Source organism: Anopheles funestus, chromosome 3RL (genome assembly GCF_943734845.2).
Source record: "Anopheles funestus chromosome 3RL, idAnoFuneDA-416_04, whole genome shotgun sequence".
NCBI classification, from domain to species: Eukaryota; Metazoa; Arthropoda; class Insecta; order Diptera; family Culicidae; genus Anopheles; species Anopheles funestus.
The window spans coordinates 19,794,114-19,821,609 of NC_064599.1; the positions used below are offsets into that span (position 1 = coordinate 19,794,114).

Sequence of the window (27,496 nt, forward strand, 5' to 3'; positions counted from 1 at the left end):
TGTTTTCTATTTCAAGTGCACAAACGGTGCTGTCTGTTGACAAAAAATATGACAACGTGCGACACGAGTTTACCTAAACTTTTAATGAAAAGAAGCGGAAAATTAGTACTAATACAATTAATATTTAATTTACAGGAAAATAAATTGAATATTTCATCAACAAAATATTTAAAATTATAAAAATAAAGCTCGTCATCCAAGGGATCGTTCTAGGTGTTTGGCTAATCGTTCCAATAACGCAAAACAAAGCATAACGTAACGTCATAACGCCCAGAGGGGCGATGACGTTCCCGTATTCCAGTTGTCGTAAAAAAACATTGGTTGTTTATACATTTTCCGTAGTGCTTGCGCTGTTTCGTGCTCTTTTTAAGCGAATTTAACACTATTTCAACGCACGTAAGTTCAGTTTCTTGTACTTAATGTCCTGCTATCGTTGGGTAATGTGCATGTTATTGTAAATCGCCACGTTTGGTTTATTTTGAAAGCGAAAAATGAATGTACTACGTCCGAAGCGATATGCTATGACGTGTACCATGCCGGCAAATGGATGTTTCAATACACATTAGAACAGTTTATTACATTTTCCTTAAATTTGGTATCAATTAAGTATAATTCCTGGTTGAATATTTCTCTGTTCATACTTGAAATGTATTGTACTGTCTATCCCGCATTCTGGTGAAAGCAAATTGGATTCGAAACGGGATTGCTATTGCCGGATTGAAAGAATTTAATATGGAACTATACCTCAAAATTGATTATGTTTCTTTCCAGCTCAATAACCATATCAAAGAAAACATTCCATTCACCCAGTAGTTCATTTCAGTGTAATAATTCAATTGAAGGAGTTTAAGTTTAATCAGCTGGTCATTCGCTCCGAAACATTCCAATGTGGCTAAATCGGAAAAGTGGTACAGATAAATTTGCCGAAATATCTCATTTTCAATTTCAACAACCAGTCTTCATCATTTTAGCAATACAGTTCGGTATTCGCAAGTGAAATAAAATACGTTTGCGGTTGGTACACTTCATCCGGCTGCCCAATATCGACAGATTTGTAGCGATCCTACTCTAATCCTTTACATCCACAACATCTCTTTCTTTCCGTCAGATAAAACGCATTCATCATGATATCCGATGTGCAGCTGGCCGTGTTCTGCAACGTTCTCGGGGTGTTCCTCTTCCTCCTGGTCGTTGCATTCCATTACATAAACGCCAACATGGGAAGGTATGCAATGAGCGTTCCAAATGCGCTCACCCACTCACTGTTCGCTTCCCACGTTCTGTGTATGCGAATGGCCAATTATGAGTAGAGTTTTTCGTATTTGAACTAATTGAACTATCTTCATTTTACATTTATTTCATCATTGATTGAACTCGATGTCGACTGTTCATCCATCCCCCCTGGGATAACGATTTTATGTGTAATGAAACACACATGGCACGTGGGTGTTTATCTCTTTGGCTGCACGTGTGATATTGTATGCGAGCAGCATGCGAGGCGGTCCCGGATCGAGACACAAATGAACCATTCCGTCCTAATCCTGCACCTTTGCCCTTTCGCGCTTGGAAAACGACCGCAAAACCACACTGGACCGTATCCAACAGCAAACTGCATCAGTTTCATTAATGCAAAACGTTTCACAAAATGTGAACCCGTAACAATTCCTTCTCTCATCCCCGCGGTCAAGAAAAACAAAATGAACAAATAAAATCTCCCTTAAATAAAATGAACAACTACAGCACCCGTTGCAAAACACGTGGTTTATTTGTTTAAAAATATATTTCATCCAAAAAAGAAAATTAACAATAATGCTATACAATATTTCAAGCAGCTCTCCTTGTTTTTTTGTTTGTTTGTAGCGTAGTTCTGGTAAAAAAAAATCACACCTCTTGTTGTCGCGTGTACACACACACCGGGGTGCGGAGGTGACCGATTCGTTGTTTTTACATTACGGCACATGATAATTCTCAGACGTCCTGTGGTGTTCCGCACTTCCGATCTAATACTCAACCGGTTTTAAGTATGAATTTTCTTCTGTAGCATTTTTTGTACTGCAAGTGGTAGATATATAAGAAAAGGAAATTCATCCGATTAAACATTGATGCTAGGGAAATCATGCTTTAGTAAGAGGTAAGAATTGCACCGTTCAATTAATTAAATACGTGTTGAACCAAACGCGAAACCAATCGAGACAATTATTCATTCCAGATAACAGAATTGTTCACACTCAAATGATTTCATTACCGGTTTCCGTATGTCTCAATTAACTAAAGAATGTTCCTCAATCGTTTTCTTGGAAACAGTTGGAAACAGGCATTCGGCACGTGTTCCACTTTTTCCACTTACCAATGGCTATCGGCAATTGCGTTCAGATCGATAATGGCCGGCTCATTCGATGCGTCCTTTTGCTGCAACAATTCGACGGTGTGTACAATTTTGCTGAACGTAGGACGCTCGCCGGGATGTAAATTCCAGCAGGAATACATTAAATCGTATCTGAGAAAGAAAGCAAAAAAAGGCATCATAAGCAGGATCGAACATTACTACAGTTGTGGAGGCATGGAGGATTTGCTTACAGCAGCTCACTGCAACTTTTCGGTCGTTCCATTCGATAACCACTTTCCAGATACCGTAGCAGCTTGTTGGTGGAAATAGATGGATACGGACTACCCCCGAGGGTGCATATTTCGTACAGCAGTATCCCATACGACCACACATCACTCTGGGACGTGTAGACCTGATGTGTCATCGATTCTAGCGCGAGCCACTTGATCGGTAACTTCCCATTGCTCGTTTTGCGGTACAGATTTTCCTGGTAGATGTCCCGGCTCAGTCTGCAAATGGATTGGAAAGCAATTTACAATTTTCCCGCGACAGTCAATCCATTTTCCAGCAATGTTCATTACCCAAAATCAGCAATTTTCACCGTATTGTTATCACACACCAGCACATTCCGAGCGGCCAAATCACGATGCACCACCTTGTTGCGGGCGAGAAACTCCTGATAAAAGAAAATACTTTATTAGATAAATCATAAATCCAAACACAAACCACATATAAAACCGTACCATTCCAAGAGCAATCTGGCGAGAAAATTCTAACAGCTGCTCACTATTCGGTAGCGGATCATCGTCCTTTCCACCGTCCACCGATGGGGAGCAACTTTGATAGCATCGATTCTCAACCGTATTGTGCGTAAGGGCTGAATCGAGCGTTGAACTGTGGCAACTGCAGGGTTTAATCCGTACATTGCTCTTGACACCGTCACAGTCCGGCTTCGGTTCGTTGTCCATCGGTCCACGTTGCAGCCCGTCGATGATTTCTACCGCACTCTTACACGCATTCGTACAGAACGATTTGCGCGTTAGCTTCGATGTTTCGTCCCCCTCGCTGTCTTCGTTAAACAATGGATAGAGCTTGTTTTCGATGATCTGTGGCGAACGCCGGCAACCATCGCTGGGGCCAAAACCACCCAACAGCAGTGTCTGCCGATGGTCGGAGAGGTTTTTGTACGTTAAGGATTTCTTATCGTTCACAAACGATGTGTCGAAGTTAAACACATTTTCCGGCATTTTGTTATTATCCAGCGAAGGTGTTAAGCATTCATGTTCGGCCCCACCGGACCGCACATCGCAATCCAAAGAATCGGGAACGATCGAGGCTGGTGCCGTTGTACGGTTTTGTCTCAACAATCGTTGCCACTGGATGCGCAAATAGTTTAGCAAATTACCCCGTCCACAGTACTCCGTGAGAAGCATCATTTTGCGCACGTTTTTCGTACAATGTCCTACGATACTGACGATGTGCGGATGTGTGCCGACCGACTTCATGACCTCCATTTCACGCCGAAACTCGATAATATCTTCCACACGGGGACACTCTGGGCATTGGGGGATTAAGTAAGAGAGTTTTTTTTTAAAGAAAAAAACATCAAATTTAGAGAATTCTTCACATTACCTTTCAGCATCTTTACTGCCACCGGTTTGTGTGGTGCTCCGTCACTGTCATCCCGTTGAATTACACCCCTACGAACTAAACCGAAGGCACCCTCACCCAGCATATCGTGCAGTTTGATGTGTTCCACCTCTATCTCAAGCTCATCATTAATGGGCGCTATCAAATCCGCCGAGAATGGATGGTTGGATGCAAGCAGATCCTGCATTTGCTTTGACGTCGGTTCAAACTCCGTACTCGGATCGACTGGTGCCTTTTGCTCCAGTTCCTGGAAGTAGTACAAGAGAAAAAAGTATTGGCAGGGAGTACCTTATAAATGATTGCCGTTTGGGAGGGCAGGATACTATTTTCAAATTATAATCAACGATGTTATTTTGAGAGCTGAGTGTCATTTAAATCCAACACCCATGGGAATATACATCAAATACACACCTTAAAGTATTCGCATCGTTCTTCATACCGCTTTAGCTTGGCCCTTCGGCGACAGATGAGTGAGATGGAAATTTTCAACAGTCCTATCATCAGTACCGGTGTCAGTATGATAAAAACCAGCTTGGTCCGTATCCATGATTCTGCTATAAATAAGAAAGCCATGCATAGAGATAGCTTTTGATAAACCTCAGGACAGATGAGACAGTTTACACTTACCGGAGCTAACACGTCCAATTTGAAGCGTTTTAATAGTGCTTTGTGATGATACACCAACAATGGAGTATGCGAATATTAGTACCTCAAAATGTGGTCCAAACATTTCGAACGAATCGATCAACAATCCAACGGCATCCTGCACGCAACAAGAAGAGGAGATCACCGTTAAATCCCTTCAACAACTTCAAGACACTACAGACGCCCATGTGCATACTTACCCCGGTCAGATTTCTCGTCAGGGAGTTGGCGGGATTTTCCGTTTCGGGATCGTGCAAATCGTACACTTTCACCACGTACGCATCGGGTGCGATGGCGGGACGATCCCAGCTGACGTTCAGTTGATAGCGATCACCGTACAGCGGCAACTGTGTAACGCGCACATTCTTGATCGGTTCCGGTGCTACAGTAGAACGAAAGTTCCTTAGTTTAGATTCAAATCGTTCCCTACCCTGTGCCGGACACTTACCGCACATTTGTGTTCCATTCGTTAGGTTGGTACAGCTCGGCGTATGGAACGATTGCCAATGCAGTTGACTTTCTTTCATCGCATTTTGGGTGTTCTTTGATCGGACCGCAATCATGTAGTTGGCACTAAGCTTTAACGCTTTGATGGTGTACTTGTAAAGTACTTCGGGCTGGGGGTGGGAGGGAATAGTAATTTAAATGGATTCTTATCACGTACGTTTCCAAGCGCACCACGCAACACCCTCTACCTGTTGGACATCGATTGGTTTAAGCTGAAAGTCTGGCGAATGGCTGGCGTGACATACGATTTCATAGTGACATGTTTTATCTGAAATATAATAGCAAAAATAAGGCAAATTATTTGATCCATTTTTTACACCAAAAGAAACATTATTTTCCCCCCAAAAGATAAAAAGAATTTTTTTATTACCTTTTGCTGGATTCCACGAAATTAAGGCATCGACCAAACGGCTGTCTTTTACATTCGGTTCAAACCGTTCCACCATTATCTCCGTAATCGTTCCCGGCATGTAGTTTAATGGTAACGTTCGAAACTGATGCTTCTCCACGTAGTAATATTCGTACTCCGATGTGAGCATGGTGGCCGTAACGTTGTACCGTTTATTAGGGGCAAGATTTTCAATCTTTACCAAAGATGCATTGCTCTAATGAAACGAACGAAATGAAAACAAAACCGCATGAGAAGGTTCAATAAGCTAATATGAATGATATTCTACACGCAATCGTATTACAACGGCGCCATTTAAGTCAGCACGTGGTCGAACCAATTCGCGTCCGTTGTCAAGGGAAACGGTGCGAAACGCTTCGCAATACGCCTTTGCTGGTGTGCGTTACAAAACGCTTCGCGGTACGGTACGTCGTGGTGTGTGTGAAATGTTATCCATTACTGACTGTTAAACCGTTTTGCTTGACGTTCCAGCGGGGAGAAATCACAAAACAACGAACAACCGAGCGCAGTGTATGTGGAAATAGTGTAGCTGCAGGCGAACAGGGCAATTATGTGAGTGAGAAAAGGCAACTTCCAAACTAGCGGAAGCTGTATTACGGTGATGTGAATCACTGTGAAAGAATATTCGCGATGACAATGTTACTGAAGCTGGAAGCACCCCATGTAAAAGCAGCATCCGCCACGGTTTTGTGTTGATGCTGTCTGGCATAGGAAGATCCCGTCTTCAGTGTACAAAAGTTCGATTGGAACGTGACTGATCTCCATTTCGCGTTAAGAGACGAAAGTGTGTCATTAAGTTGTGTGGGACCGCTACAATCCCGTTTGATAGATACACGTTTTGAAATGATTTGTTTTTTGTCCGTCCACCACCGTGTCTGTGAACATTTATGTTGTGTTTTGGCGTCCAGTTAAGCGCGCTTTGGAGGTTAATCAATGCACGGCAATGAGAAGTACACGTCGCACCCGCTGCTACTGTGTGATGGAATCCGTCTAGCTCGGCTGGAAGTTGCTACCGCTTGCCAAGCAAGCTCTTGAAAAGGTATTTATGTTATGCGTGTTAATTAGTTCCATTCAATACTACGACAATGTAAAATGTACTACGTCACCACGTTGGCACTCTCTTAATTAGCAACTAGAGGGATTTCCATTTTGCCTTACCTATGCCATCTCCACCGGAGCATAGCATCCCGGGATACGTCATATAACCTCCCCTCACCCAATACGAACGAACATAACCTTGCTAGACAAACGTTTCAGCATGCGTCTTGTAGCTATGGCAACGCACCCCATTTGCTGTGGAAGATGCTTGAACCAATGTTATTAACGCTTCAGCTAACATTATTCTTTTCCCTTCCCATAAAAGACAATGTCATCGGCCGGCTCCACCAAAAATAAACCGAAAAAAAGCAGCAATTTGCGCATATTGTGGATACCGGGGCGCAAGAAACACAACCGGAAGGGTACGTACAACCCGACGAAGAATGGGCTACCCCAAACGTACGGGATGCAGCCGCGCAAGAACGAATCATGGACGCTGGGCGGTTCGATGAATCACAGTAAAATCATAAACGCGTAAGTGTTCATATCCCCCTAAAATGACTCCCGGCACGTTGTTTTTTTTCTGGTATCCTCGGGGTAAGGTGAGAAGAAGGTTTAGGAAATTCCAAGGGTTGTTTGCTGTGCAGAGGTGCTTGGTTGGATTTTGCAATCGTATTTGTTTGAGCAGGAAGCAACCTTAACCGCCCAGACGGACACCATGGTGAGCTGGCCACTTTTTTGTTGTTTCACTGGTGTGCAAAAAAACCTCTTGCAGATATTACCATAACCTGTAACAGTGCCGAATGATTGAAGAGGCAGAATGGCAAAGGATGAGGAGAAAAAGTATTGCAATCATTTTGCATGAATTGCTGATTTAAATTGATTCATTTCTTGGAAAACATTAGTCTCTTGTAAGTAAAGAGAATAAAGGTGATGAGATCACAGCATGTTCCTTCTCGAATAGGAGGTTGCTATGATGTGTTTAAAATTCCTCCTTAGTTACACATTCTTGAAACACGGATTATCCAATCCGGAGTAAAAATCAACCATCCGCAAAACGTGATGCAAATGCAACGTAAATACTATCGGAAGACTCTGTCAACTGTCGCATGTTTATATTTCTGTTTTTGAACTGATTCCACGCTTCCTAGAGTGTGCCAACCAATCTGATCTTAAATAATCTAAACTTCTGCTAACAACACTCGAAACCGTGGAAGAATATTTGTTTATGATTTGTTTATGAGCCCTTGAACCCTCCGCGCCCTGCTGACCTATCCCACAACGAGGATGACACTCGAAGAAATGCCACGGTGAGATAGCTACATATGGCACGCGATAGAATGCCAAAAAAAAAACGGAAACACTGCCCTACACACCCTTCGTACATCGTTGACGAGGCGGACACGATTGACAAACGGAAAGACAGGTTCGACGAGAGTCAGATTCCAATTTCCACATGCTCGCTCGTGACACGATATCACATTCCAGTGCACGCGAAACCCCGTGTCGCCGTTTGTTTGGTGTTCTTTATTTTATGCTCCGTTCCGTTTGCACTTGACTCTACCGGACCCGCATCGCTGAAAGCAGTACGGTTCTGCTGCCTCAGTTGTTTTCAACGCTGTTGTGTGTATGGTTGGTTGTGCTGTGTGCATGCACACGTCACAGCAGCTACCGTCAGCGTACGAGGGTGAGGGTTTTGTGACTATCATCATCGCACCAGTGCCCTATCACATCGCTGGAGACAACATCAACAGTGGAGCAAACTGTAAACACACCTTTTGGAAGTGCGTCTCCACGTCGTTCACCGCGCAAAAGCACCACCACACCATCATCAATTGACTCTGTTCGGTATCGTCGTGTGCGGGTGGAAGTCGCTCGTCTAGGTTCTCCCACCAACGCCCGATGGGGGTAGATTCTATAGGCGTATGCGTTTTTTGTTGTCTCCAACGGTTCGCCCGATTTACGCGCGATTTATAGCAGTTTCGTTCGAGTTGTCGCGGTTGATCGATGGCCGGTGGGGTACTGCGCTCCCGTTTACGATAATTTCGCATCGGGCCAAAGGTGGTGCACTAGTATCCAGCAGTGGCTCTGTGGAGTGTGGACTCAATTGAAGGTGGCCAGTAGGACGTTTCAATTTTGGTGCAATATTTAAACGGGACGCCCCAGACGCAACGATGATGATCATGCGGAAAGCTAGAAAACAGGAACCGATACAACGTGTGAGGGTCGTTTTGCGGTACGTGCGTGTTTTTTTTGGGCTATAATCGCCACACATTCTTCTCTCAATCAATCCTTCCGTTTTGTTTTAGCCAGAAAAGCACTCGAAAAACACTTTACCAGTAGAATGATTGCAATCAACACACACACACACACACAAAAGTAACCGCAACGTCGGCGTAATGTGTATGATAACGGATCTACCGTGTAATTACACCTCATGCAGACGATGATAAACGAGAGCATGGTGTGCTAATTACATTTTTGCTTCCACCGACAAAAGCATACCGAACCCGATCGGAACCGTAACGTAGCAAACAATTCACACAATCGTCATAGAACTCTGAAGCTGTCTTGTACAACCTGGCTAACATGCGACACGCTGTATCAATGTGACGAAACATATCCCCAGGACAGAAGCATGAATTCTATCTCTTGCTAAAATGCCACAAGAACAACCTTTGTTCGGTTTTGTTTGTTTTAATGAAGACGAAAGTGCTAACGATCATAATCGTGCGCGTGTGTAGAGCCGTAATGTACACAATCGTTTGTTTATTTTGTTAGCATTTGGTCCACCGGGAACTGCGTAACCAATTGGTTGATTGAATGCTGGCGATAAACAAAAAAATAGAATTTTTGTAAAATTAGTTCTTTAAACACCAACCTCGTGGTAATGTATTATACAAGTGGTTCTCTTGCTGCTTGCTCTCTTGGGTGGATTTGTGCGAATGATTATTCAAACAACAAGCTATCGTAAACCAGTTTTCATTTTTTGGGCAATGGGGGCTGGTGACCACCAACTTTGTGCTGACTGGAGCGAATGCAAAAAACCCCAGTCCATTGTCGAAGCGAGAAGCACCACAAAGTGATGAATACACACAAAAAACCCTCCCTTAGTCAATTGTGATAGAGATGCCTCTCTGTTCTACATTCTGTGGCAATTTTGGATCGACATACACTTTTTTCGATAAAGATGATATGCTTGTATCTGAATTTACAGACAGCTTTAAAGGTTTTTTGTTGATTCAAGTGCTGTGCTTGTCTCTCTCTTCTTGAGCGGTTAATACAATTTCATAACTTTGATTACTGGCTATTCGACGTTTCTTAACTGTTTTATCTGGTATAACCATCGTTTTATATAGTTCTTATCAGTTAAACGAATTTAAAACACGATTATATTTGTTTTACATGCGACTGTAACATCCTTTTATTTTTTCCACGATTAATTCAATATTAATCATATTCCCACCCGGCTTTTGGGGGGCGTAAAAATATATTTACATACGTTTGATTCAATTATTACGCGATCAAATGTGAAGAAGGGCGATAATATTAAATAAATTTCACCAACTCCCTCTCTCTCATGAGATGCTGCAATGTTGTTACAGTTTTGTTCACTACGCATCTCCTAGCTTCCGTGATGCCAAAACGGGGTAGAGGGCGACAAAAAGCTCGCGAACACAAAACCTTGAAACCGTTTCGCTTTTATTCCCCATCTAGACTAAACAAAATGGCAAAGGAAATAAACGCTATGCGAAGCATCCGTACCACACACGTACTGCCATTTTTCGCAAAGGGCAGCAAAAAAAAAGGCCGAACAAAGTTGGCGACATTATGCTGCCCTTGCTCGAAAGCAGGACGGAGTGTGGGTACGTTTTCACATCCGCTTACGATTTCCGAGTAAGGGTGTGTTGGGCCCTCGGTCTCTTTCGATGGCATACCGTCCAGATCCATTCTCATGCCTTGGCTGTAGCAGAGGATGGTGAAGTCTTTAAAAAAACATCGCATTCAGTCGATCGTGTGCGCTATGGTGAAGCCTTTTTGAAGCCTTCGGAACAGCAGGAAACAGTAAGTCATACGTTACGGTGGAGGATACAGTTGCAAAATGGAGCTCGTCTTAGTTCCTTGTTATCGTTTTCGGGTTACATCGAGCAATGGTTTGCCAAGGTATGCATGGTGTTTAGCTTTCTGTTGGAACATTTTTTTTTGCGTATCCAAAAATAAAACAACACCATTGTATGGAAAGCAAGGGATATCAGAATAAACATAGCAATACGTGCGATATTTCGCATCGGTGACGTCCGATTTTTCGACCCTACAGTACCAACAACTGTTGTAGTAACTTTTATTTCAGAGATCTGCACGAAAACAACATAGACGTGGCGAGCATCGTGACGACAGCGGCCACCGGTAGTGCGATGGCTGCTATGGTAACTACAAATGGGCCTATCGCCGAGCAGCACGATCAACTGTCGCTGGAACCATGTCCGTCGACCAGTTCCGGGAAAGGGCAACAATCGCCACAGCCACAGATAGTGGTAGGCACCATTGAGCTGAATAATTTAAATGGAGATGTTGCTAGCAACAAGGTAACGTGCACGCTAATGACACACTGTTTGTCCACTTTGAAGCACTAATTAACACATATTCACTACCCTTTTGCAGCAGGAGAAGGAAATCGGTACGAGTAACCAGTTCGAACCACTTACACTGATCGACGAGGATGATGAGGATAAGGATCGGAACTGTTCGAATGCCCATTCGTCATCGTCCCTGCTCTCGTCCAATAACGATAATCGTTCGACGGAGGAAAATAACCTGCACAATGCGAACACACTATCGATCAGTGAACAGCACAGGAGTCGGAACAGGCGTCGCAGCAGTCAAAAGGATCGTCGCAGTGCCGAGGATATCGATTCGATCGATCAGGCAGACAGTGCGGTTGACGTAACGCACGAGGAGGAACCGAATGTGTTTGACGACGAGGAAGAAGATGCCCGGGAGAAGGAGCACAGTGCTTCCGGTGCAAACCACATAATGACGGTGCACAGGCGCAAAAACAAACTATCTCGACAAAGACGATCGCCGGTTCTGCCCCATCGGGACGTGGTAGATGGTGAAGAAGAACGAAAAGAACCGTACGATAAGGCGGTGACATGTCTGTATTGGTCGCTTGCCTGTTGGGATTGTAACATTTCGTAACCCGTTTTGCCAAAAGCGTGCGTTGAACGACAGCTAGCAACATAGTAATTAAGGAAAGAAAAAAAACAACTCGTCACTATTGGCTTCATACCAGCACGGCACTTAAATGAGCCGGAACTTAAAATAATTCCGCTCAAGAAGCAGAGATACATTCTGGACAAGAAATTGGTTTAAGTGAGCAAAAAAAAAATGAGTGATTGTGACAACAAAATTAACTTAAAACTGTTAACGGTAAAGTTACGAAACCCCCCGAGACTTGTGTGTGATGGTCGTTTTTTGATCGTCAAACTCGAAGCAGCAATACAGCAATCTCAGTATTTTCGCATTTTGCACATGAAAAACAGATTTATACATATTTTTCGGACGTAATTTACACAAAATTAAGCGCTAAAGTTAGTGAAGTAAAGCAGAAAATAATTTATACGAGTTTGTAGCAGGTGAAAACACTTGAGCAATTAAAGGTGACTTCCACTTGAAATGTGAACTATGTAGAGACTCTTGAGCCCTGCTGGGCAATGATTACGATGAGTAAATACTATTTATCAAGGCAGCCAATAAATGTAGAAACTAGTTTTTTTGTATAGAAACAAACAATATGAATCGGCTAGAGTATTCTTTTATTTCTTGTAAAATATTCCAGAAATTCCATTATGTTAGAATTCCAAAAAAAGAAAATTAGACTTCAGTCCTTTTGAAGTCAAATTTTGGCATGATTCATAGATTATAAAATATCTTTCGCTTGTACAGATAGAGAGCAATCAGATTCCAAAGCACGGTATTCCAGAGTGACTCTAGCGTGAGCATAAAGTGCGTATTCATCGTGCCGATACGCCAGTGCCACGGTAACATTTTGTGAAACACCGTATGGCCCACGTACAGGACGATCGCGTTCATACCGGCATACACGAATGGTCGACCGTTCCAAGCACGTTTCACGTCGATCACATAGTAGCACAGCATGAGCAGTAGATACGCTAGTGAACCCGTCGCCAGTACGTACGACAATGACCACAGATTCTTATTCACCGGAATCCAACCGTCATTTTTTGAGAATCCACACAAGATTCCTGCAATAAGACCGAGCAGGAGTGACCAGATGGCAAAGCGTGTAAGACGCTGACGATGTTCAGTGAACCCGAGGATGGTGCAACCACATTGAAGACCTAAAAACACTTGTAAAATCGTGGGAAGACACCCGAATGGACCCTCCGGATCAAATGGCATCGCATCGTAAACGTAGCGTGCTGTCGGATGTTGATATAGATGCGCCATACCAAGGGCAAATCGGTCGATGTACCCTGTGATGCCACCGGTACAGTTGGGAAAAGCATTGAAAAGATGTTTCCCACCCGGTCCGAAGTAAGCTCTAGTGAAAGAAACAATACACGGCTCATAAGATCCTAAGTTGTGCATTAGTCTTCATCGATGTTTACCTTGGACAACCGGGTGCAGGTACGATGCAAATCACCACCAGATACACGAACGTGATCAGCCCGACAATTAGCCATTGCTTTTTTAAGCGAAAAATGTCCTCGTTTGCGCGTAGAAGCCGGCTTTGGGATGGAACTGTCTGTTCATGGCAGAAAAGATGCACGGCCGATACGACAAAGTAAGCAATACCGAACCGTTGCAGTACGCCGAAGACACGCAGATTCGCCATGCTCGGACCATTGATCGAGTTCAGGCAAAGTCCTATTACAAACAATTTCAGCGAGCGCTAGAACCAAAAAAATACGTTAACTTTCGTGCTATAGTTTGCTACAAAAGCAGTAGAATCACTTACAACGGCTATGTGAGAAAGAATCGTGCGCCGTGGAACGTTCCGATTAATTTGACCACGCAGCGAAATCGGCACACATACGCCCATGATGAAGAGAAACCACGGAAAGACGAGATCGGCCACATGTAACCCATTCCAGGTAGCGTGCTCGATCCACCAATAGTGACCACCACCACTGTTGACGAAGATCATCAACATGATCGCAATGCCGCGGAAAGTGTCCAGACTTTGGAGGCGTTTTCTAGGCGTAACCTGTGCAGACGTTTCCGCTTCCTGCTTATCGTGTTCTTCCGTTGTTGGTGCGTCACCAGCTTCTGGCCGCGCAGAAGGCTGTGGAAAGCCAGCCATACGAGAACGGCGTATGCCATACCGTGCCAATCGAATGATTCCAAATGCGACAAACGCGATAAGCACAATCGTAAGAAAAGCTACAAAAAGAAGAACCGCATTTGAATGTTATCGTTAGCCCCAAAACCAGCAATTGTCCGCTTACGAAGATAAATGTTGACTGGTTCCTTGGCTGTCTCCAACGTACAGCTAGCACCGTTTTGTACAATGCTTAGATCATAAACTCCAAATTCGCCCAATTGGGCATTGCTAAATTGACACAGCACGGTGCTTACGAAAAAAGAGAGAAAGTAAATGACACAGAGAATCGTCATAATGGCCAAACTGGATCCATTCACACGAATATGACCTACTCGTTATCGAAAGAATAATTCCCGACATCTCGATCAAGGATACGCAATCCGATTCGACGTGAAACATCGACTTTTAGTACAGTACTCTTCTTGACCGCCGAAATCCGTTGCAATTTGGTGAAGGGGCACTAAAACGAGGATCCCGAGAAATGACAAATGTCAGTTAGATTTACCGATTAGCGAATCGGGGTCATTTTACAACGGGGCAACCTACCTTATCACACTCATCCGAGAGTGTGTAGAGATAATAATCGTTAGCAGCACCCGTGGAATGAGTTACGTTAAGGAATGCTTCGTCCACCGCTAGTGACCACAGGTCCAGCCCGCGAAAGAATCGCACCGTGTACTCGATCATTGCTGGAGCGTAATTTTGCACTGACCGACACTCCTGCACTTACTTATGCCGCGAAGCGTCTGGCGAAACTGGTTGCTTCGAAGGACGGCATAAATTGGTCAATGGAAACAACATTTGCGATTAATACGCCCCGCCAAATGTTGCGCGAGCGCAGCGGAACACTGAAGAGAGGCTGCGTGGTGTGATGCGTGTGTTTACGTATCACCAACAGCTGACACAACAAAACAAACACAACGCTCGGAAACGTCAAACTCCCGGTCTAGGCAACTGTCAAAATGCGACGTATACTGCGAGAGAGCGAGAGCGAGAGAGTACAAAATGCACGTGCAAATACAACAATTTCTCTTGTTGCAATTGCATTGGTATTTTTTGTAAAAAAAAATTAAAAAATTATACAAGTTTTTGCAATACTGTATGGTACAAAGAGATGATTCCAGAACGGTGTCCTAAAATAAATAGTCAAATGGCGCGGGAATAAAACAACGCACGAATGTATGCTTATGAAACACGTGGCATACTTTACAGCTGAAGTGCATAAATGCCTTAAACTAAAAAAAATGCTGGCAACTGCATTCCTTTGTAAAGGTATTTGGAAGAGTGCATGCAAGAATTTTTCCGAGTAATAGCTAGTATGTTTTGTATCTGTCGTATCACTGATGGAAGCATTCTTGTCACACAGGTAAATTGTGCAATATAGACGTTTTTTATGAATTTAGTAATTAAAACATGTAAGCTCGTGTTCCGTATAATATGCACAACAACGTAGCCCGTTATTATAGTCAGCAATAAATTCTTCTCATCATAAGATTTTTTATTAGAGTCCCTATTCGGGATATCGTGGAAAGTATTTTCCTCAGAAATAGATCCTTTCCACATACGAAACAGTAATATCCCTTAAAACCCAACGAAAGAGTGGCTTGAAAATGTATGTAAGTGCACAGCGAAGTTGTGGGTGTCACATTTCCAGCATTAACCACTTGAATGCACCATTTTATGGTCCCATAAATGAATCATCAACTTTCCCTTTTGTGCCCGTGACATGGTTGATGCGTATATTGTAGCATCTTGTCGTATGTGCACTTCGGGCGAACGAAATCTCTACCACCGTACTACGAAATTGGTACACAATGCAGGATTAATTAACTACTCACCATATAGACGATTCGGTCACCGAGTTCCTGTTCGCTTTCCTGCACCTTTACCAGATAGATGGGCACCGAACGCACACGCTTCGTTGCCGGTAACGTTCGCGCGTAATTCCCGCGTTCCGGCAAAACCTTGACCGCGACATGAACATCGTCGCTGCTGCCCGACCCTCCAGCCGTGTTCGATGAAGATCCATCGATTTTCGTGAACCGCTCACCCGAACCGCCCGGTTCCTGGAGCAGGTTTGCCCGCGAAGCGGCGGAAGCTTTTTGACGTTCGGTTAGCAATCCGGCGGGTAGTGGTCCATCGGAACCGATAGCACGCCTGTTACGGGACGGTACCGATTCGGTCGATTCGACAGCTGCATCGAGAAGTGCACTTAATTGGTTCTGATTTCCCTCGGGTGAGCTAAGCTTCATCATAGCACGGGCATCATCATCGTCACGGATCGGTCCACCGTTGCGTTCCGGTTTGATCTCGATGATCAGGTTGGTGCTATCGCGGCAGATGAGATTAATGCGTAACGATGGGTCCTGGCGCTGTACCAGCGGTTTCCACGCGGACAGTGGGCGTGTGTCTTCCGAGCACAGCTTATAGCAATGTCCGATAGTCTGTGCATGGTGTCCGGTGTGCGAAGCATAAGCCCGATAATGATACGTCCGTTGCAAACGAGGGCCACACGCGAGGGTACGATCGAGATGCGTGCAAAAATGGAAATGAAAAGAAAGAACAGAATAATCAACCGATAAATCACGGACGTTTCGCAAGGTTTTCATTCGGCCACTAAAGCCACTTCCACCTTCTTAAAATGTCCTTTTCGCCTTTTGGCTATTTTGGATATTTCATCAAGGAACCGCATCGCACCGGAGATTGTGACCCACCTTGAGTTGCTCCGGGTTAGGTAGTATTGTCTCATTCCGTTCCCCGGTATCATCTACATCCGTACCGGCCATGCACGCGGCCGTACATGCACCGATCCGGTAGAGCTCTTGGTCCTCCTGCTCATTGTGCAGCAGCAGCTTGTCGCAGTTGATATTGTTCGAGAAGAAGATGGTAATGCACAGGACTTGCACGTACTTCAAAACGATCACGTGCATATTGATGATGCAACGGTGCTTTTTGTTTTTTTAAATCGATTCACTAGCTGAACTGATAACTCGACCGAGTTATTCGTGAAATGTGGCTTAACAGGTGGTACCACGCGTTACTCTTTATGCGGCACGAGTTTCCACTGATTACCGGTTCTGTGGTATGATGTTGGTTTCCTGTTTCCTTTTTTTTTACTTTACGGGCTCAATCACCCTGCCCACTGACGGGATCGGTCACCGATTGTTGGGCGTCCTGTAGTCGCAGCAAAATCCTTCGTCGGAACCAATCTTCGCACATTGCTTGGGCTCTTGCTTGGCTCTGCTTTCACCGCGTTACGCCTGGAGAAATGTTAATTGGTGTGATTTGTCTCGGTATCGCTTCGTGCACGTGATTATCTGGAAATAAGGATGAATAAGGAGGGTAATTAGCCAAAAGTTGAAATTTAAAAAAATCAAACAATAATATAGCATTTTTCTACATAAGTAAAAAACTGTAAAGCGTCAATAAACTAACATTTTACTACGGTTTTTGGGAATTAAACATATCAAATCTCTTTTGTATTTTTCGATGATTTTTTCTGCTTATAATAATAGAAATATGGACCGCAAAAGTGAATTAATTCATTTTACAGCTAGTCGAAAAAGGTAAAAGAAATTCAATTGAATTTCAATATCATTCAGGTCCTCTTCATCATTTGAATCCTTCCAACAGTCTGTTGTTCCTTGATAGATATTATAGTGAATTGCATACAGATTGCGCTAATCTAATCCATGCGCTCCCAATTGCTTTCTCTCTAAAGTCCCTAAGTTCCCTCGAAGTCTAAAATGTAATGGGACCATAAATGACAATTGCCTATTTTCTTCATCAATATACAACTGAACTTGTAATTAAATAAATATCTTAAATATAACTAAATAATTTAAATATCTCGAACGCTACACAGTGGTACTTCTTTAGTAGTCCAAAAGATAATTTTATGCATTTAATCGATGTGAAAAAATTTGTTCTAAAACATTGATGTACGCCCTATATAAGGTCTTCTTGATTTATAAGCTTTATTAAAAAAATTTTTAGAATGAAAAAAAAATCCTCAATATTGAAAAAACAAAAAAACAATAGTCCCAAATTGAATAGTGCTATATTTACTACATTTTTTATGTATGTGCTATAAATGGCGGCTCGGTGGTGTATGTGATAAACGGCCAGTCCATTCGGCAGGATCGGAGTTAAAAATCCCATCCGGACCGTCCCCCCGTAGCAAGGACTGACTATCTGGCTACGCGGTAAAAATAAGTCTAGTAACCCAGAAATGACCTTAGAGGTCGTTAAAGCCAACAAGAGAGAGAGAGAGAGAAATGATCCAAGAAAAAAAACTATATTTATTCTGGTGTACCGTTCTCTAGAATATCAGAAAACCAACGTAACGATGTATAAGTAACAGAGAAAAACCATAATTTTCCTTCGAAATTTTTGCTACATTTGTTTCATAACTGCCATTTGAATCACGACGACAAATGCAATCATTTCCGTTCTCAGAACTAGAGAGACAGAGACAAAGAGAGAGAGAGAGAGAGAGTTAGATGAAGCTTAAGCGCTATATAACAGTGTCCATTAAAATGTCGAAACCAGCGGACGCTTGTCACGTGTACGTACGTTGAGGTTTAAATCAAGGATAATTTAAGCGAGGAACCATAATATTCCTCGAACGTACGCCGATGTCAGGTGTTCATAGACACGTATGCAATAATTAAATTATTCCACATCTATCCACCTTCGAACGCATTCTTTTCTCTCAACGATAGAATAATTGTCACATATGCACACAGCATATGGCGTATATGCCGAAGGATTACCATATCTGTAAGCAATGAAATAATTGCTTCCAGCAAAAGCATTTATTACCATATGTACGGTCGCTCGTCATGCCTTTAAATTTGTGCGTCTAATTGAGCACAAACTATACGGCACTGTTTCGCAGATGATTGGCGGTACGGATAAATATCATTGCGGAGCGCTTAATTAATAAGAAATTGTACCGTTTACCGCGTACTACAGTCGGGAAGGATTCGACAGGATAAAAGAGCTCAGTAAGCCATTCACGAAGGGACAGGAAATAAATTCCTTCAGCAGTTAAGGTAAAATCTGTGCCACCAGTTTGAAGCCCGCTATGGAGTACATTTATCGGTGGATCTTACGCGATGATACGTTTGCCGAGGAAGCATATATAAAGCACAATTTTGCAAAGCTAAGGTATGAGCATTGGTAGACAATATCAGCCGCTAGAAGTAATCGTCATTCATCGCTTCCTCAGACTGCTTGGCATGCATAAGGATGCTTCGAAGGCTTCACTGGCAAGCCGTGCAAGTTTCTACGCCATGGAGCTATTCTTTCTGCTGCAGATCAGCACCATCGTGTGGGATTTGGCATCGGTTTTGAACGACATTGGTCTGTTCGGGGACGACATGTGCATACTGGCCGGGTTGTTGTTAACGGTGGCAAAGAAGTGGCACTGTGTGCTAAACATTAACGAGCTGAGCGAGTGTATCGACCAGTTTCAGACGTACCACAAGCACTATCTGCAGCGTGGTGAAGCGTTTGTGTGTGTCATGCGAAGTCATGATTTGCAGGAACGACTACTGCATGATGCTTCGAATCTGCTTGCCATGGTGCTTGCGACAGCTCTCATGGTTTATGTAAGTTTAGACGTTCTTTTACACGCAGGAGATATGAGGAGTATATTAACATGCTCAGTATATCATTGGGATGTAAGAAGAATGACATCGATTAACCAATGTATGATCGTTCACTCATTTCACTACTAACTCAGCTTTACGATCATCCTTTCCCAACTCCAAGGCATTATTCTCGAACGGAGAAACACTTATCCTGAGGGCTATATATCCCTTCAGTACGACCACGACTCTAGGTTACGGCTGTGTATTCGTCTGCCAAGCAATTCTGATTGTATACGGGCTCTTCAGCATAGTGCTTATCGATTGTGTAGGCGCCCAAATTCTTAGCCAGATGTCACTACTGTTCCGTCTGCAGCGGATGGAGTTTGAGCTAATCGGTGCCAACCTTCAACTACCTTCCGATGGTTCCCAACTACACGGTGATCAGCAGCTTCGTGAGGAGATACACAACCTCATAGCATCCCATCAGCAATTACTATCGTAAGTATGCCTCTCAGCCTCAGCTAACTTGAACTAGTGAATCTCTATGTATACTCTGGACGTAGATTTTGCGATCGTCTAAAGCGCCTGTACGAACCAAACATTATGGCACAGTTCGTCTGCAGTATGCTCATCATCTGTCTGACCGCGTTCGAGCTGATGTTCGCTAAGGGTGATCCGATGCAGATGATTCGCTTCGGTGCGTATATGTTGACCGCATTTTATCAGATCTTCGTGTGGAGCTTCTTTGGGAATCGAGTTACGCATATGGTAAGAACCAAACCTTAAACGCTGGAATGTGTTTTGAAACTTTTTATTTTTTTTGTAGTCCACTGGCATTAGCGATGCAACGATCAGGTGTAACTGGATCGTGCTGGATGATAGGTTAAAGAAGGACTTACGATTTACCACAATGCGCTCCCAGAAACCCTTCGTTATAGACGTATACTGGTTGTTTCCATTGACGTACGAAACATTCATAGCGGTACGTGGGTTCCTCCAGGCGTCTGATAGGGGGAATAGTTTAGGATGATATTAAAAAAGCTTTTCTTTTGTTCCGCTGTTGTTTTTTCCGTCTCTTCCTATTTACCGCAGATTCTGAGCCGTTCCTATTCAATATTTACGCTGCTTCGTACAATGATTGAGTGAAGCGAAGGAGACCGGTGTGGAGCGTTGTAGATGCCAACGGAATTGTATTTTTCACTACAACCAGGTTTTTGGTAGAAATCATCTGGGAAATAGCAAAATCTTTAAGTGTTGCTATCATAAAGTCTTTGTACGGTGGTAATATCATATTGATTTAACTATAAATCCTTAAACCAGTTACGTCCACAAAGTAAATTAATTTTTCCTGAGTGGACAACGACTTCTTGAACACATCCTTTCGGTAGAGCCAACAGCTCTGGTTTCACATATTCAGTTTAAAATAGAATGTACTTTTTCTACACCAACTTCTACAGCATAACCACGAATAGTATTTGCACACATTGGAGCAAATAAAAAAATAGCCACCGAACAACTTCATCTTACCATTGTAACAGCAATAAATAGTTTTAATTTGTTTTCCGTACACATTTTCCCATCGCAACAGTAAACGAGATTGACTTCGGAACGGACGTGGTGGAAATATTCCGATAGGCATCTACAACAGCTGGGTAACTGGATTTTCGTTTTTTTTTCGTTCTAAAACTCGATACGAACGTAAATCACAAACACAAAAATGGTTGCATTTCACTGGAAGATTGAACAAAACAAAAAAACAAAAATGGAAGGTAAAGGAATGCAACAAAATGGCAGCATTTATGCAACAGAGAGCCATAGTGTCGCTTTTTCCGCTGGACGGAAACTTTTTCTACCCGTCAATGGAAAGCCTTGACACTGGTCGCAGAATCGTTTATGCTGTTGTTACAAACTTTTCTTCGATAAATGATGTTTCCAACAAAGTGGAGAATAAAGGTTGCATCTATGTAACAAAATGCAGAAGCATATGTTTTGTAGGGGTACAATTTGTGGACATTGTTTTTAAATCATTAAAGATTGTATAATAAATGTTTGCTTTTCAGAAAAAAAACAAAAATTACACAAACAAGATAACAACATTCACTCGTGCACCTAATTCTATAACGACTCGGGAACAAACTATCAGGCGCCTCCATCGGTTTCGGATAATTTGCAATGGATGGAAAATAGGACCTGTGCAATGGTCGGGCTGCACCATGGAGCGTATGGCACACTCATTTTTTTTTTTTGTATGCATGTGTATGTAGGGGGAAAAGTCTTTATTTTATTGCATAATGTACTTCAATGGGAACGTGGAGCGAAATGAATGAAACATTTTTAATCCGATCAATGAAACGGGATTACGAAGCTTGTTTTACTTGCACTCAATTAATTTTGCTCATGATGGTTGTTTGCTACGCCATCAAATAAAACGAACATAATATGTATATGCTAGTTTAAAAAAAAATATTTCTAATGAGTGCTAAATTATGATAAGTATTATGCGGCAATGAAAATTAAATTTAAACTGTATCAAACTAAATAAATTAAAAGCATCATTTTTTGCCAGAATTTTTTTCTCTTCAGAATGGATTTGTAGTAACGTCTTTATTGTATAATAAAAAAAAACACATCTTTATGTAGAGTTTGTACTAAACAAAAACCACATACATTCATAATCACACATCACTCAACATCCTAGCCATAAATCGAAATGCCTCTGGAAAGGTGCAATCGTTGTAGTTCCGTTATCCACACCATTATGGAATGTTTGATCGCTTTTCAAAACGTAGCTTCCTTTCGCAAGTTGTCCTTTTATCGACTGTTCCTGGCAACAGTTCAATTGATCCGAACAATGCGAGTTACAAAAGGAAAAGAAAAATCTGAAACGCTTTTTCCTTCTTCAATGTTTTTCCTCGCATCGATACAAAACAGGACTCGATCTTCATTTCTAGTGCATTTTGCATTTTGCACCGGCATAGTGCAGTGATTGGGATTGGGATGGAAAATGGAGAAAAACCTACGTTCAATAATTGGTGCACGCTACAGTTGTGGCCCTTTCTGCTCGTTTAAATAGATAGAGCTGAAGAAGTAAGACTTGTAAGGCTGTTTTTCCTGGGTGTTGCTTTACATTAGAGAGAGGAGAAAAAAACACACAATTGTTTCGTAATGATGAGCAAGAATGAAAGGGTTTTGTGCAGTCTGTGTCTTTGTTGGTGGTGTGTGATGGATCATTGTAAATGATGGAACAACAACACAAAACCATCGTACCCGAGATAAAGTATTGAAACCGTTCGAGTAGCCTAACTGGATGCTGGGAAGGACGATAACAACACAGCAGAAGAATGACCAAGTGGATTCCGTTTTACATTTATATTGGATGGCTTTATTCTGGCATTGGTTCTAAGATGAATATTAAATTTTGATTGCTGGCATGCTGGTTCGGTGAAGCTGTCCATTGTGCATTGAATATAACCGGCAATAGCAACATTCCCTTTTGGCTCACTTGACGTCGGAGCACCGAGCAGTCAATCGTGCGGCAACAGAGACATTTGTACCCTTGATGTTTCTTTACAGGAGATGGAAGTTACCTCATTAAACCTTGTGTCAATCAGCGATGTGCGAAATGATTAGTTATTCTTGCAGAAGTCGATCAAGGTTTTCAAGGATGTGGATTTGACAGGTATCTTACCTTAAAAAAATAAAACCTTATCATACTTCACTGCACAATTTCGAGAGAATTTTCCGTTTGATAAGATTTTAGGAGAAAACAAATTTATTAGCAAAACGACCACCCCTTAAAGTTGGTGCGATCAACCTTGAAATACGTTTTTGGATTATTAAAGCAAATGTAACTCCTTTACTAATCTATAAGCTTGAATGAATCATTCCGGACAACTGCAATGTCCAATGTTCTCAGTAAGTTCTCCGAATTCACTCCGTTAAGCACCAATGATTGATGTGCAGCTCGAACCAGATGCACCGAGCGGAAATTTTGATGCCAGCACATTATCATTAATGCATTTGGTGCTAAAAATGGTACGCTTCTTGTTATCAAATATGGTGGCCCGCGTATGTTCCGAGTATAGGGCAACTTTAAGTTCAATTTCTATTGCTTCCAGGTGGAACGAGTTACCAACAACTGCATCGGATTAGACGGAAATGAACGGTAGCCGTGCATTGCGCTAATAACAATAGCATCACTAAAGGTAAACTTTCACCCGTTACCAATTGGGGGAAAAAAGGAAGGTTGAGAGATGTTCAGGTAGGTTGAACAAATGGGAATACCGCCATTTGCTGTAATTATAGCCGAGAGAGAGAGAGAGAGTTTTGTTTCCCGGAATTATGGCTCGATGTGTGGTGTGTTGAGTACCTTTTCTTGCATAGTTGTAGTTTAGTTTTCTAACAGTTAAAATGTATGGTTTCCTCGTTCTGAACTTGACATATATAAACCTCTTTAATTTATTCAGCGTATAGAATGTAATAAAAACTTACTGAAACCCCGAAATAGAAGCGAAGAGATCATATTGTGAAGTTAGCAGACTATTTATTACATGAACTGTTATAGTGTCAATCAACTAATCAGCTCAAAAAAGTAAATGGTAGAAGAATTCTTCTAATGACAGTTTATTGGACTAAGGGCATATGTCTTTTAAGGACGTACCCCGTCACTAAACGCTTAGCAATTGTCGCGTTTGCGAACGCAATTCAGCATTTTTTTGCGAAACTCCTATAAAAAAAATTGTGAAAAGTCGCTATACGTGTATTATTTTATATTACTGAAGCGCGACTTGATGCCATGCCAGTTATTTGTAATAACAAGGTAAGTAATTTGTTTAAACAAATACAACTTCAAAAATAAGATCGATTGAGTGTCATTGGGTATTGTAAAGTTTAAAAAAAATCGAGTGCCTTTTTCTTTTTTAAAGTACGTACGTGTTGTATATAATTATCGTGAATGTAAAGATTACTTGTAAAACAGAAGAATGGCTGTTAATTCGAAAAAATCTCATCTCGTGGACATTACCCAAAAAAACAATCTATAAATATGCCAATCTTTTAAGGCTTCACCCTTTTTTGAGTAATTTAGCAAAATTTTTATAAAGTGATGTATTTTAATGCGAATTTGTTAAAATAAGTTTCTTGCATTAAATGCATTAAATAAAAAAGGATTAAAAAATAAGTAAAAAAATAATAAAAATTCTTTATATTTGAAAATCTCCTAAGCCTATAGCCTTATCTGTTTTTAGGGAAATTTAGTAAAATTTATAAATTGATGTATTTTAATGTAAATTTGTTGAAATACGTTTCTTTCCACTTAAATAATGCTTTAAATAAAAAAAGAATAAAAAATAATAAATTAATAAGAAAATTCTAAAAACTTGAAAATCTCCTTTTTCCGGAAATTTATCGAAATTTATAAATTATTGTATTTTAATGCAAATTTGTTGAAATAAGATTCTTTTCATTCAAAGAATGCTTGAAATAAAACAAATATAAAAAATTTTTAAAAATGTATAAATTTGAAATCGGTCGCAATTGCGACAAACGCGACAATTGTTAAGCATGTAGTGACGGGGTTGCATGAGTCTATCATTACCCAATTTGTATTCAAGTTAAGCTTTTCCCTATGTTTGTTTCTTGATCTGATATTCACGATATTCTCAAGGATCTATGTCTATGATATTCTCAAGAAGGTCTATGTCTGATTCCTCAATAAAGTATAAAATATCGATGATCCTACAATTGGATCTCGTTCGTGTATAATAACTTTACTTCCAAACCGGCATGTCCTAAGCTATCCCACGTGTCTAAACTGGAGTAACTTCCCAATAGCTAATGGTGACTATCCGTTGATGTAGAAGACTTGTGAATCGGTATCAAATCTGTACCTTGTATCAAATATCTATCGTGGATGTAGCACATTTTAAAGGTAGAATTTCTCGCAACGCTTGTGGACAACCATAAAAATGGATACATTTTAAACCCTCAGAGATTAACGCTACCTACGGTGGATATCGTTTTAAAAAGCTGGTTAAAAAACATTTAGCTACAATGTGGTCAGAAGTCTTACCTTGTTCTGACAGTCCAACACACGTGACCTTAAGGGGTACCGCTAGTTCGGTACAGGACGGCAAATCAGGGTAACGAAAAAACAAAGAAGCAAACCTCCAAACAATCAAGATTCATGCACCCCAATGGCAACGGCAATGGCGACAACGGCGACAACCATCCGTCTGCTCTAGAATTCCAATTCCGAAAAGGTTACACTCAATTTGCGTTTGATTTCTATGCCCCGGCAGTGGTTTTTCTCACTCCGGTTAGGCCCGATCGCGTGTAGCCGCCGTACCCAGTAACCGTGGTTTGGCGATGAGTTTTCGATTTCGATTTGATTATATTAACCCACCGTTCCACACTAACACTGGGAAGCGCTCCGTTGCGGCGGGAAATGGTCGTCGAAATAGTTCTGTTGGCGGTACCCGGGTTAGGATGGCAAAGAATGTTAATTACGAACGCACTACACTACGCCCATGTGCCTGAAAGCTCATTTAGGGTGTTGTGATCGTTTCGTCAGGTTAGGGTTTTCAGCTTCAGCTAAAAACGATCGATGTTTTATCGTGGCCTGCAACAACAAAGCACACTTTTTCTTTTGTAACATCTGTACACAACATCTGTATACACTGTATCTGTAAGATGAATGCTTGTGTTTAACAGCACTGAACCATTAGATATTAATCGGTGCTGAAGAAAATGGAGGAAAATAGAGATCTTTTGTTTTAAGTCGCTTTAGTTGATAGTTGCAACACAGAACAAGTACACAGCACTGAACAAATTTAAGCTAGATCGAAGCATCGCTGTGTCGAAAAAAAAAACACTATACGGCAAGTCAATAATAGGGCCAATGAATTTATGCATCAATTTACAATCACAACAGGGTTGAGAAGTTGAGACATTTGTTGCTAGCACGACCTAGAACGCAAAGATGGACGGCACCTCGATACACAGATTTATCCGGCAGCACATCAACACACACACACATACAACCAGTGCTGAGTGTAGAAACAGATTTTGGAATAGTAGATCATGAAGCTGTTTCATACGCACTTGTACGCACTATCCGGCTACGCAAAGCGATCGATTGATCGCCGTTGACAAATATTGGTATCAAATCCTAACCACACACATACACACACTGACGATACGCAGGCACGCACACAGGATTGGAATGGGTGCTTTGTTTTTTTTTTTGCTTTGACCATCCAAATGTAATCATCACCTTTACACTCTTCAGTTGTAAAACACGTATTAAACAAAACAGAATAACACTGGCAAACGTGCCTCAGCTTGTACAATAATGCAGAACGAAGCACGATGATCGCAATGAAGAAAATGGTAAAAAGGAATGCAATCCCGTCTTCGAGGACACACAAACACCGAAACCGAAGATCACACGTTTGAATAGAAATTTCAACACCTCGCACCGTTTGCAACTACGAACGTACTGATCATGATCGGTGCAACGCAGCAGCAGGGGCTAGGGATGGTGCATAACCCCGGTAGCAAGGGTAAAACAAATGGCGTTTTATTCGGGTGTGATGTTTTGCTTTACTTTTGTGTTTTCACCTGTGTATTAGTTGTTAATGTGGTACGGCATTGTTAACTACCTTTATTTTCAAACTCACCGTCGGCAGGTAAGGGTCGAAAAGCGAATTTTAAGTATCACTACCTCACACACAGCTTTTAATGACCGTCTGGACGTTTCCGGCGCCCTTTTTTGGTACGCGCAACGCTTAAATTTGCCGCGGCCCTGTAACGACGTAACGTAACGGTCTGGACACTCTTATTCCGGCTCCGGGTGCGTACGCTTTCACACATGTACGAGATGGACCGTATCACAGGTAGAACCACGTAAGCGCCCGTAATATGCGTGATGCGTCTTCGGCTGCACACTATCAACTGATAGTGCCATCGGTACGAAC

General features: G+C 42.0%; 4 protein-coding genes and 1 pseudogene across 12 annotated transcripts; 3 read left to right on the forward strand and 2 right to left on the reverse strand.

Annotated features, from left to right (window-relative positions):
* Positions 1-267: 267 nt before the first annotated feature.
* Positions 268-1,739, forward strand: LOC125767745 (dolichyl-diphosphooligosaccharide--protein glycosyltransferase subunit 4). Its single transcript, XM_049434601.1, has 3 exons — positions 268-396; positions 1,109-1,225; positions 1,491-1,739. The coding sequence occupies exons 2-3, from the start codon at positions 1,125-1,127 to the stop codon at positions 1,522-1,524; spliced, it is 135 nt and encodes a 44-aa protein (XP_049290558.1). The 5' UTR covers positions 268-396; positions 1,109-1,124; the 3' UTR covers positions 1,525-1,739.
* A 3-nt stretch (positions 1,740-1,742) lies between these two features.
* Positions 1,743-27,491, reverse strand: LOC125767723 (tyrosine-protein kinase receptor torso). Of its 3 annotated transcripts, none has more exons than XM_049434559.1 (15): positions 27,182-27,491; positions 16,638-17,240; positions 15,762-16,367; positions 5,499-5,733; positions 5,317-5,396; positions 5,070-5,238; positions 4,822-5,003; positions 4,604-4,739; positions 4,388-4,530; positions 3,959-4,223; positions 3,070-3,881; positions 2,908-3,002; positions 2,578-2,835; positions 2,348-2,497; positions 1,743-2,052 (listed from the first exon to the last, which is right to left on the reverse strand). In XM_049434559.1, the coding sequence occupies exons 2-15, from the start codon at positions 16,851-16,853 to the stop codon at positions 2,001-2,003; spliced, it is 3,399 nt and encodes a 1,132-aa protein (XP_049290516.1). In that variant the 5' UTR covers positions 16,854-17,240; positions 27,182-27,491; the 3' UTR covers positions 1,743-2,000. The 3 variants fall into 3 exon arrangements, with proteins under 3 accessions (XP_049290516.1, XP_049290517.1, XP_049290515.1); XM_049434560.1 differs by having other exon boundaries at positions 4,388-4,527; positions 25,591-27,491; XM_049434558.1 differs by having other exon boundaries at positions 25,591-27,491.
* On the forward strand, positions 5,977-12,374 carry LOC125767736 (transcription initiation factor TFIID subunit 11). Of its 7 annotated transcripts, none has more exons than XM_049434586.1 (4): positions 5,977-6,576; positions 6,901-7,109; positions 10,912-11,161; positions 11,241-12,374. In XM_049434586.1, exons 2-4 carry the CDS (start codon positions 6,904-6,906, stop codon positions 11,772-11,774), a joined length of 990 nt encoding a protein of 329 aa, XP_049290543.1. In that variant the 5' UTR covers positions 5,977-6,576; positions 6,901-6,903; the 3' UTR covers positions 11,775-12,374. The 7 variants fall into 7 exon arrangements, with proteins under 7 accessions (XP_049290543.1, XP_049290542.1, XP_049290544.1 ...); XM_049434585.1 differs by having other exon boundaries at positions 5,979-6,576; positions 11,238-12,374; XM_049434587.1 differs by having other exon boundaries at positions 5,981-6,576; positions 10,927-11,161; positions 11,238-12,374.
* On the reverse strand, positions 12,459-14,802 carry LOC125767730 (heparan-alpha-glucosaminide N-acetyltransferase). Its single transcript, XM_049434573.1, has 6 exons — positions 14,470-14,802; positions 14,256-14,383; positions 14,048-14,172; positions 13,558-13,982; positions 13,208-13,491; positions 12,459-13,140 (listed from the first exon to the last, which is right to left on the reverse strand). The coding sequence occupies exons 1-6, from the start codon at positions 14,608-14,610 to the stop codon at positions 12,489-12,491; spliced, it is 1,755 nt and encodes a 584-aa protein (XP_049290530.1). The 5' UTR covers positions 14,611-14,802; the 3' UTR covers positions 12,459-12,488.
* Positions 17,240-24,590, forward strand: LOC125767746 (odorant receptor 4-like; annotated as a pseudogene).
* Positions 27,492-27,496: the final 5 nt, after the last annotated feature.